At 50.5% G+C, this 11,211-nt stretch overlaps 1 protein-coding gene across 2 annotated transcripts in view; it reads right to left on the bottom strand.

The window, feature by feature from the left end:
* Positions 1-215: 215 nt before the first annotated feature.
* mtmr12 (myotubularin related protein 12) overlaps positions 216-11,211 on the bottom strand; it is a 36,599-nt gene continuing 25,603 nt past the window's right edge. For both annotated transcript variants that reach the window (XM_031816586.1, XM_031816587.1), the window contains 3 exons: positions 5,307-5,465; positions 4,785-5,047; positions 216-1,005 (listed from right to left, as the gene is read on the bottom strand). In XM_031816586.1, the coding sequence (XP_031672446.1) occupies positions 651-1,005; positions 4,785-5,047; positions 5,307-5,465 (777 nt within the window). In that variant the 3' untranslated portion in view covers positions 216-650. The remainder of the gene's footprint in view (positions 1,006-4,784; positions 5,048-5,306; positions 5,466-11,211) is intronic.

Genomic DNA, 11,211 nt, shown 5'->3' with positions numbered 1-11,211 from the left:
AAAGTACAGTGTGATATTGGCTTTGGAGTCCATTCCACAGAGATTAGGAATAAAACCGTATAGAAGTTGTAAAGTAAAACTAAAATAACCTTCCTTTTCGCAGTATAAAAACGTACAGCTGGCATCATTGGTTAACACATACTGTACACTTATGGCATAGATTCATGTGATTTTGGCTTGAAATCGGCTTCTAAACCATTAAGCAACCTCTGGCATTCCCATCGAGAGACTAGCATTTTTTATTTGATTAAAAAAAGGGCATACAAATGGTCATTCATTATTCAGTGCTTTACAGTAGTTATGTGTTTTAGACCGGACAGCTCTATGGTTCTTAACAGGACAGTAGTCAACTATGGACAGCTAGGAATTCTTTAAAGATGCCATTTCCTTTAAGCAAGAGACGGGACATAGTCACAGTTTTGTTTGTAAGCAACAGGCTCACAACAGTAGTGCACAAATGGTATTAGGATATATAGCTATGGCCTTCTCTGTCTAAAGCAGGAACATGATGGTCCTGTCACCGATGGCTTTGAGCAGTGAGCACCACGACAGGTCCAACACTTTAGGTCCCGGTGTACGTAGGTACAGTAACAGGCCTCCAACCAAACCTCCCCATTGGGTTTGTGATAGACAGGGGGACTGTGTGTATCCTAGACCAGAGACTCCGGGCCACCATCATCCTCTCTATCGGCCAGGTTTCCTGCCATCCCGGTCACCATGAGACTCTGAAGCAGGCTGGTCGGTATGGCCGGTTTGAACGACCAGTTCCTTGACGTCACGAAGGGGAACGACGACGACAGCCTCACCGAAGACCTGGCTGCGATCACCGCCGCCGCTGTCTTGGCCCTTGGCCTCGCCCCCTTGTGGTTGGAGGTTAAAGTGCAGCCGTGGCGATCGAGCTGTCTCTGCAGCTCCTGAACCTCCCCCAGTATCTCAGAGACTTTACTCAGCATGGCCACTGGACCCCCTCCTAGGATCTGGACGTCGTGGATCCAGCGCAGGTACCTTTCATAGAAAGACAGAACACTAGAATAGTGATTGGACATCCCAGTAATGTGACTCAAATCGCAGCCATCTTGGTCAGGGAATTTTTCATTCTAGAAACCTATCAACTACAATCCAATATGGTATATTACTATTATATAAAACAAGTATAAAATAGGTTTCTAAGTTCAAGGGTCTTTTCCTGGTGGAATAAAGGTTAAAACGCTGCACTTCCTGATTTCGTCTTAGATTTAGTTCGTTAATAAATTATTGCGGCCATGACTGAATTCAAACGTAAACGCGAGGGGGAGGGGGTTGATGTGGGTCGTGTGTGTTCATAGGTGGTTAACCAAATCATTTCACCAATTAGCTTCAGCAGGCTGGTGTGCGACCATGGAAAAGTTAGTTTGACTTTGGATAGCCGATCTCCAGGAAGAGTTATGGACCGTTAATAAATTAAATGAATGTAAATGAGACAATATGTCCATGCTGCACCTCTTTTAGTTGTCTAATTAAATGCTTTCAATATTTATATTTTTTACTATTTATATGGTCCATAACCAGCCCGATAGGGATATTGATGGTCCATAACCAGCCCGATAGGGATATTGATGGTCCATAACCAGCCCGATAGGGATATTGATGGTCCATAACCAGCCCGATAGGGATATTGATGGTCCATAACCAGCCCGATAGGGATATTGATGGTCCATAACCAGCCCGATAGGGATATTGATGGTCCATAACCAGCCCGATAGGGATATTGATGGTCCATAACCAGCCCGATAGGGATATTGATGGTCCATAACCAGCCCGATGGGGATATTGATGGTCCATAACCAGCCCGATGGGGATATTGATGGTCCATAACCAGCCCGATAGGGATATTGATGGTCCATAACCAGCCCGATAGGGATATTGATGGTCCATAACCAGCCCGATGGGGATATTGATGGTCCATAACCAGCCCGATAGGGATATTGATGGTCCATAACCAGCCCGATGGGGATATTGATGGTCCATAACCAGCCCGATGGGGATATTGATGGTCCATAACCAGCCCGATAGGGATATTGATGGTCCATAACCAGCCCGATAGGGATATTGATGGTCCATAACCAGCCCGATAGGGATATTGATGGTCCATAACCAGCCCGATAGGGATATTGATGGTCCATAACCAGCCCGATAGGGATATTGATGGTCCATAACCAGCCCGATGGGGATATTGATGGTCCATAACCAGCCCTATAGGGATATTGATGGTCCATAACCAGCCCGATAGGGATATTGATGGTCCATAACCAGCCCGATGGGGATATTGATGGTCCATAACCAGCCCGATAGGGATATTGATGGTCCATAACCAGCCCGATAGGGATATTGATGGTCCATAACCAGCCCGATAGGGATATTGATGGTCCATAACCAGCCCGATGGGGATATTGATGGTCCATAACCAGCCCGATAGGGATATTGATGGTCCATAACCAGCCCGATGGGGATATTGATGGTCCATAACCAGCCCGATGGGGATATTGATGGTCCATAACCAGCCCGATAGGGATATTGATGGTCCATAACCAGCCCGATAGGGATATTGATGGTCCATAACCAGCCCGATAGGGATATTGATGGTCCATAACCAGCCCCGATAGGGATATTGATGGTCCATAACCAGCCCGATAGGGATATTGATGGTCCATAACCAGCCCGATGGGGATATTGATGGTCCATAACCAGCCCGATAGGGATATTGATGGTCCATAACCAGCCCGATAGGGATATTGATGGTCCATAACCAGCCCGATAGGGATATTGATGGTCCATAACCAGCCCGATAGGGATATTGATGGTCCATAACCAGCCCGATAGGGATATTGATGGTCCATAACCAGCCCGATGGGATATTGATGGTCCATAACCAGCCCGATAGGGATATTGATGGTCCATAACCAGCCCGATAGGGATATTGATGGTCCATAACCAGCCCGATAGGGATATTGATGGTCCATAACCAGCCCGATAGGGATATTGATGGTCCATAACCAGCCCGATAGGGATATTGATGGTCCATAACCAGCCCGATAGGGATATTGATGGTCCATAACCAGCCCGATAGGGATATTGATGGTCCATAACCAGCCCGATAGGGATATTGATGGTCCATAACCAGCCCGATAGGGATATTGATGGTCCATAACCAGCCCGATAGGGATATTGATGGTCCATAACCAGCCCGATAGGGATATTGATGGTCCATAACCAGCCCGATAGGGATATTGATGGTCCATAACCAGCCCGATAGGGATATTGATGGTCCATAACCAGCCCGATAGGGATATTGATGGTCCATAACCAGCCCGATAGGGATATTGATGGTCCATAACCAGCCCGATAGGGATATTGATGGTCCATAACCAGCCCGATGGGGATATTGATGGTCCATAACCAGCCCGATAGGGATATTGATGGTCCATAACCAGCCCGATAGGGATATTGATGGTCCATAACCAGCCCGATAGGGATATTGATGGTCCATAACCAGCCCGATAGGGATATTGATGGTCCATAACCAGCCCGATAGGGATATTGATGGTCCATAACCAGCCCGATAGGGATATTGATGGTCCATAACCAGCCCGATAGGGATATTGATGGTCCATAACCAGCCCGATAGGGATATTGATGGTCCATAACCAGCCCGATAGGGATATTGATGGTCCATAACCAGCCCGATAGGGATATTGATGGTCCATAACCAGCCCGATGGGGATATTGATGGTCCATAACCAGCCCGATGGGGATATTGATGGTCCATAACCAGCCCGATAGGGATATTGATGGTCCATAACCAGCCCGATAGGGATATTGATGGTCCATAACCAGCCCGATAGGGATATTGATGGTCCATAACCAGCCCGATAGGGATATTGATGGTCCATAACCAGCCCGATAGGGATATTGATGGTCCATAACCAGCCCGATAGGGATATTGATGGTCCATAACCAGCCCGATAGGGATATTGATGGTCCATAACCAGCCCGATAGGGATATTGATGGTCCATAACCAGCCCGATAGGGATATTGATGGTCCATAACCAGCCCGATAGGGATATTGATGGTCCATAACCAGCCCGATGGGGATATTGATGGTCCATAACCAGCCCGATAGGGATATTGATGGTCCATAACCAGCCCGATAGGGATATTGATGGTCCATAACCAGCCCGATAGGGATATTGATGGTCCATAACCAGCCCGATAGGGATATTGATGGTCCATAACCAGCCCGATAGGGATATTGATGGTCCATAACCAGCCCGATAGGGATATTGATGGTCCATAACCAGCCCGATAGGGATATTGATGGTCCATAACCAGCCCGATAGGGATATTGATGGTCCATAACCAGCCCGATAGGGATATTGATGGTCCATAACCAGCCCGATAGGGATATTGATGGTCCATAACCAGCCCGATAGGGATATTGAATGTCAAAGCAAATTGAACAATCAGCTGCGCTCTGAATTGATGATTACTTGGGTACTGCTGTGGGCAGGATTGAAACAAACCCAACAAAAACTTTTACCGTACCCTTCATTTCAACATAATGTTTTCATATCATATTGCAAATCTCAGTTTTTGGACTTTATGACCAAAATGATCCTATTTACACGTTGAGGTCAATTTTTGACACTAAAATAAAAAAATGTTTGACTCATATCAATGCAAATTAGGCCGTTTTCAAAAGGAAAAGTATCTTTTTAGGGGGAAGTCCATCTCTACGGGCAGGTACCTCTGCATCCAGACGCGTATGGAGGGACCGTCCAGGCAGGGCAGCAGCAGACCGTGGTAGTCCAATGGTTTAGTCTGCCACGCCTCGTAGAACTCCCTGACTGAAGACGAGGTCTGAGGGGAATCTGAGGAAGGAGACAGCATCCAGCGACTGAGCCTCTTTACACCAAGGATTTTCTTCAGGTTGTCCGCCTCGTCTTTAAAGAAGCCCTTCTTAGGGGGGGTCTTGAAGGCTGAGCTTGGCAGGGACAGCTGACGCAGGTGCTGGAAGGCAGGTATAGAAGAACATTAGAGACATTTTGATCAGCATAATGTTGGAATATAGTAAACTGACTATTACAGTTGAATGAAGTGTGAGACCGAGAGACAGAGAGAGCGAGACACAGACAGAGAGAGCGAGACACAGACAGAGAGAGCGAGACACAGACAGAGAGAGCGAGACACAGACAGAGAGAGCGAGACACAGACAGAGAGAGCGAGACACAGACAGAGAGAGCGAGACACAGACAGAAAGAGCGAGTACCCTGGGCCTGTATGATTTCCTCACAGACGTGTCCTGCTTGGGCTTCTCGGTATACAAAGGGTTAGTGAAGAGATCCTGTGCCTTGCAGTCAAACTGCACCGACCAGTCCCACACTGTAGGGCAGTTCAATGGGCTTCTTTGTGTGTGGGGCGACTCGGCCTGCCAAGACAAGCAAACAGTCAGGCTGGGCGTATGTGGGCATACTGTATATAGTACAGGCTGTTTACCCTACTGTACACAGAAGAAGTGGAGACTGGTGGAGGGAGGACGGGCTCATTGTAACAGCATGGTAATGGACCGGCGCGGTAATGGACTGGCCCGGTAATGGAACGGCCCGGTAATGGAACGGCACGGTAATGGAACGGCACGGTAATGGAACGGCGCGGTAATGGTAATGGAACGGCGCGGTAATGGTAATGGAACGGCGCGGTAATGGGAATGGAACGGCGCGGTAATGGAACGGCGCGGTAATGGGACGGCGCGGTAATGGAACGGCGCGGTAATGGTAATGGAATGGCGCGGTAATGGTAATGGAACGGCGCGGTAATGGTAATGGAACGGCGCGGTAATGGTAATGGAACGGCGCGGTAATGGAACGGCGCGGTAACGGTAATTGAACGGCGCGGTAATGGAACGGCGCGGTAATGGAACGGCGCGGTAATGGTAATGGAACGGCGCGGTAATGGGACGGCGCGGTAATGGAACGGCGCGGTAATGGAACGGTGCAGTAATGGAACGGCGGTCACTGTTCAATTAATTCAATTCCAGATGTTACAATGAGCTCGTCCTCTGATTTAAAGTGACACCAGCCTCCACTGGCCCATGGACGTTCTGGTACAACACAGCTGGAAGAGACAGGGTCTGGTGTCTAGTCATCTACACTACAGGGTAACACAGCTGGAAGAGACGGGGTCTGGTGTCTAGTCATCTACACTACAGGGTAACACAGCTGGAAGAGACGGGGTCTGGTGTCTAGTCATCTACACTACAGGGTAACACAGCTGGAAGAGACGGGGTCTGGTGTCAAGTCACCTACACTACAGGGTAACACAGCTGGAAGAGACGGGGTCTGGTGTCTAGTCACCTACACTACAGGGTAACACAGCTGGAAGAGACGGGGTCTGGTGTCTAGTCATCTACACTACAGGGTAACACAGCTGGAAGAGACGGGGTCTGGTGTCAAGTCACCTACACTACAGGGTAACACAGCTGGAAGAGACGGGGTCTGGTGTCAAGTCACCTACACTACAGGGTAACACAGCTGGAAGAGACGGGGTCTGGTGTCAAGTCACCTACACTACAGGGTAACACAGCTGGAAGAGACGGGGTCTGGTGTCAAGTCACCTACACTACAGGGTAACACAGCTGGAAGAGACGGGGTCTGGTGTCAAGTCACCTACACTACAGGGTAACACAGCTGGAAGAGACGGGGTCTGGTGTCAAGTCACCTACACTACAGGGTAACACAGCTGGAAGAGACGGGGTCTGGTGTCAAGTCACCTACACTACAGGGTAACACAGCTGGAAGAGACGGGGTCTGGTGTCAAGTCACCTACACTACAGGGTAACACAGCTGGAAGAGACGGGGTCTGGTGTCAAGTCACCTACACTACAGGGTAACACAGCTGGAAGAGACGGGGTCTGGTGTCAAGTCACCTACACTACAGGGTAACACAGCTGGAAGAGACGGGGTCTGGTGTCAAGTCACCTACACTACAGGGTAACACAGCTGGAAGAGACGGGGTCTGGTGTCAAGTCACCTACACTACAGGGTAACACAGCTGGAAGAGACGGGGTCTGGTGTCAAGTCACCTACACTACAGGGTAACACAGCTGGAAGAGACGGGGTCTGGTGTCAAGTCACCTACACTACAGGGTAACACAGCTGGAAGAGACGGGGTCTGGTGTCAAGTCACCTACACTACAGGGTAACACAGCTGGAAGAGACGGGAGTCTGGTGTCAAGTCACCTACACTACAGGGTAACACAGCTGGAAGAGACGGGGTCTGGTGTCAAGTCACCTACACTACAGGGTAACACAGCTGGAAGAGACGGGGTCTGGTGTCAAGTCACCTACACTACAGGGTAACACAGCTGGAAGAGACGGGGTCTGGTGTCAAGTCACCTACACTACAGGGTAACACAGCTGGAAGAGACGGGGTCTGGTGTCAAGTCACCTACACTACAGGGTAACACAGCTGGAAGAGACGGGGTCTGGTGTCTAGTCATCTACACTACAGGGTAACACAGCTGGAAGAGACGGGGTCTGGTGTCTAGTCATCTACACTACAGGGTAACACAGCTGGAAGAGACGGGGTCTGGTGTCAAGTCACCTACACTACAGGGTAACACAGCTGGAAGAGACGGGGTCTGGTGTCAAGTCACCTACACTACAGGGTAACACAGCTGGAAGAGACGGGGTCTGGTGTCTAGTCACCTACACTACAGGGTAACACAGTTGGAAGAGACGGGGTCTGGTGTCAAGTCACCTACACTACAGGGTAACACAGCTGGAAGAGACGGGGTCTGGTGTCTAGTCACCTACACTACAGGGTAACACAGCTGGAAGAGACGGGGTCTGGTGTCAAGTCACCTACACTACAGGGTAACACAGCTGGAAGAGACGGGGTCTGGTGTCAAGTCACCTACACTACAGGGTAACACAGCTGGAAGAGACGGGGTCTGGTGTCAAGTCACCTACACTACAGGGTAACACAGCTGGAAGAGACGGGGTCTGGTGTCAAGTCACCTACACTACAGGGTAACACAGCTGGAAGAGACGGGGTCTGGTGTCAAGTCACCTACACTACAGGGTAACACAGCTGGAAGAGACGGGGTCTGGTGTCAAGTCACCTACACTACAGGGTAACACAGCTGGAAGAGACGGGGTCTGGTGTCAAGTCACCTACACTACAGGGTAACACAGCTGGAAGAGACGGGGTCTGGTGTCAAGTCACCTACACTACAGGGTAACACAGCTGGAAGAGACGGGGTCTGGTGTCAAGTCACCTACACTACAGGGTAACACAGCTGGAAGAGACGGGGTCTGGTGTCAAGTCACCTACACTACAGGGTAACACAGCTGGAAGAGACGGGGTCTGGTGTCAAGTCACCTACACTACAGGGTAACACAGCTGGAAGAGACGGGGTCTGGTGTCAAGTCACCTACACTACAGGGTAACACAGCTGGAAGAGACGGGGTCTGGTGTCAAGTCACCTACACTACAGGGTAACACAGCTGGAAGAGACGGGGTCTGGTGTCAAGTCACCTACACTACAGGGTAACACAGCTGCAAGAGACGGGGTCTGGTGTCAAGTCACCTACACTACAGGGAAACACAGCTGGAAGAGACGGGGTCTGGTGTCAAGTCACCTACACTACAGGGTAACACAGCTGGAAGAGACGGGGTCTGGTGTCAAGTCACCTACACTACAGGGTAACACAGCTGGAAGAGACGGGGTCTGGTGTCAAGTCACCTACACTACAGGGTAACACAGCTGGAAGAGACGGGGTCTGGTGTCAAGTCACCTACACTACAGGGTAACACAGCTGGAAGAGACGGGGTCTGGTGTCAAGTCACCTACACTACAGGGTAACACAGCTGGAAGAGACGGGGTCTGGTGTCAAGTCACCTACACTACAGGGTAACACAGCTGGAAGAGACGGGGTCTGGTGTCAAGTCACCTACACTACAGGGTAACACAGCTGGAAGAGACGGGGTCTGGTGTCAAGTCACCTACACTACAGGGCAACACAGCTGGAAGAGACGGGGTCTGGTGTCAAGTCACCTACACTACAGGGTAACACAGCTGGAAGAGACGGGGTCTGGTGTCAAGTCACCTACACTACAGGGTAACACAGCTGGAAGAGACGGGGTCTGGTGTCTAGTCACCTACACTACAGGGTAACACAGCTGGAAGAGACGGGGTCTGGTGTCTAGTCACCTACACTACAGGGTAACACAGCTGGAAGAGACGGGGTCTGGTGTCTAGTCACCTACACTACAGGGTAACACAGCTGGAAGAGACGGGGTCTGGTGTCTAGTCATCTACACTACAGGGTAACACAGCTGGAAGAGACGGGGTCTGGTGTCTAGTCATCTACACTACAGGGTAACACAGCTGGAAGAGACGGGGTCTGGTGTCTAGTCACCTACACTACAGGGTAACACAGCTGGAAGAGACGGGGTCTGGTGTCTAGTCACCTACACTACAGGGTAACACAGCTGGAAGAGACGGGGTCTGGTGTCTAGTCACCTACACTACAGGGTAACACAGCTGGAAGAGACGGGGTCTGGTGTCTAGTCACCTACACTACAGGGTAACACAGCTGGAAGAGACGGGGTCTGGTGTCTAGTCACCTACACTACAGGGTAACACAGCTGGAAGAGACGGGGTCTGGTGTCTAGTCACCTACACTACAGGGTAACACAGCTGGAAGAGACGGGGTCTGGTGTCTAGTCACCTACACTACAGGGTAACACAGCTGGAAGAGACGGGGTCTGGTGTCTAGTCACCTACACTACAGGGTAACACAGCTGGAAGAGACGGGGTCTGGTGTCTAGTCACCTACACTACAGGGTAACACAGCTGGAAGAGACGGGTTCTGGTGTCTAGTCACCTACACTACAGGGTAACACAGCTGGAAGAGACGGGGTCTGGTGTCTAGTCACCTACACTACAGGGTAACACAGCTGGAAGAGACGGGGTCTGGTGTCTAGTCACCTACACTACAGGGTAACACAGCTGGAAGAGACGGGGTCTGGTGTCTAGTCACCTACACTACAGGGTAACACAGCTGGAAGAGACGGGGTCTGGTGTCTAGTCACCTACACTACAGGGTAACACAGCTGGAAGAGACGGGGTCTGGTGTCTAGTCACCTACACTACAGGGTAACACAGCTGGAAGAGACGGGGTCTGGTGTCTAGTCACCTACACTACAGGGTAACACAGCTGGAAGAGACGGGGTCTGGTGTCTAGTCATCTACACTACAGGGTAACACAGCTGGAAGAGACGGGGTCTGGTGTCTAGTCATCTACACTACAGGGTAACACAGCTGGAAGAGACGGGGTCTAGTGTCTAGTCATCTACACTACAGGGTAACACAGCTGGAAGAGACGGGGTCTGGTGTCTAGTCATCTACACTACAGGGTAACACAGCTGGAAGAGACGGGGTCTGGTGTCTAGTCATCTACACTACAGGGTAACACAGCTGGAAGAGACGGGGTCTGGTGTCTAGTCATCTACACTACAGGGTAACACAGCTGGAAGAGACGGGGTCTGGTGTCTAGTCATCTACACTACAGGGTAACACAGCTGGAAGAGACGGGGTCTGGTGTCTAGTCATCTACACTACAGGGTAACACAGCTGGAAGAGACGGGGTCTGGTGTCTAGTCATCTACACTACAGGGTAACACAGCTGGAAGAGACGGGGTCTGGTGTCTAGTCATCTACACTACAGGGTAACACAGCTGGAAGAGACGGGGTCTGGTGTCTAGTCATCTACACTACAGGGTAACACAGCTGGAAGAGACGGGGTCTGGTGTCTAGTCATCTACACTACAGGGTAACACAGCTGGAAGAGACGGGGTCTGGTGTCTAGTCATCTACACTACAGGGTAACACAGCTGGAAGAGACGGGGTCTGGTGTCTAGTCATCTACACTACAGGGTAACACAGCTGGAAGAGACGGGGTCTGGTGTCTAGTCATCTACACTACAGGGTAACACAGCTGGAAGAGACGGGGTCTGGTGTCTAGTCATCTACACTACAGGGTAACACAGCTGGAAGAGACGGGGTCTGGTGTCTAGTCATCTACACTACAGGGTAACACAGCTGGAAGAGACGGGGTCTGGTGTCTAGTCATCTACACTACAGGGTAACACAGCTGGAAGAGACGGGG

Source organism: Oncorhynchus kisutch, linkage group LG3, assembly GCF_002021735.2.
Source record: "Oncorhynchus kisutch isolate 150728-3 linkage group LG3, Okis_V2, whole genome shotgun sequence".
NCBI classification, from domain to species: Eukaryota; Metazoa; Chordata; class Actinopteri; order Salmoniformes; family Salmonidae; genus Oncorhynchus; species Oncorhynchus kisutch.
This window is presented reverse-complemented; position numbering and strand designations above follow the sequence as displayed.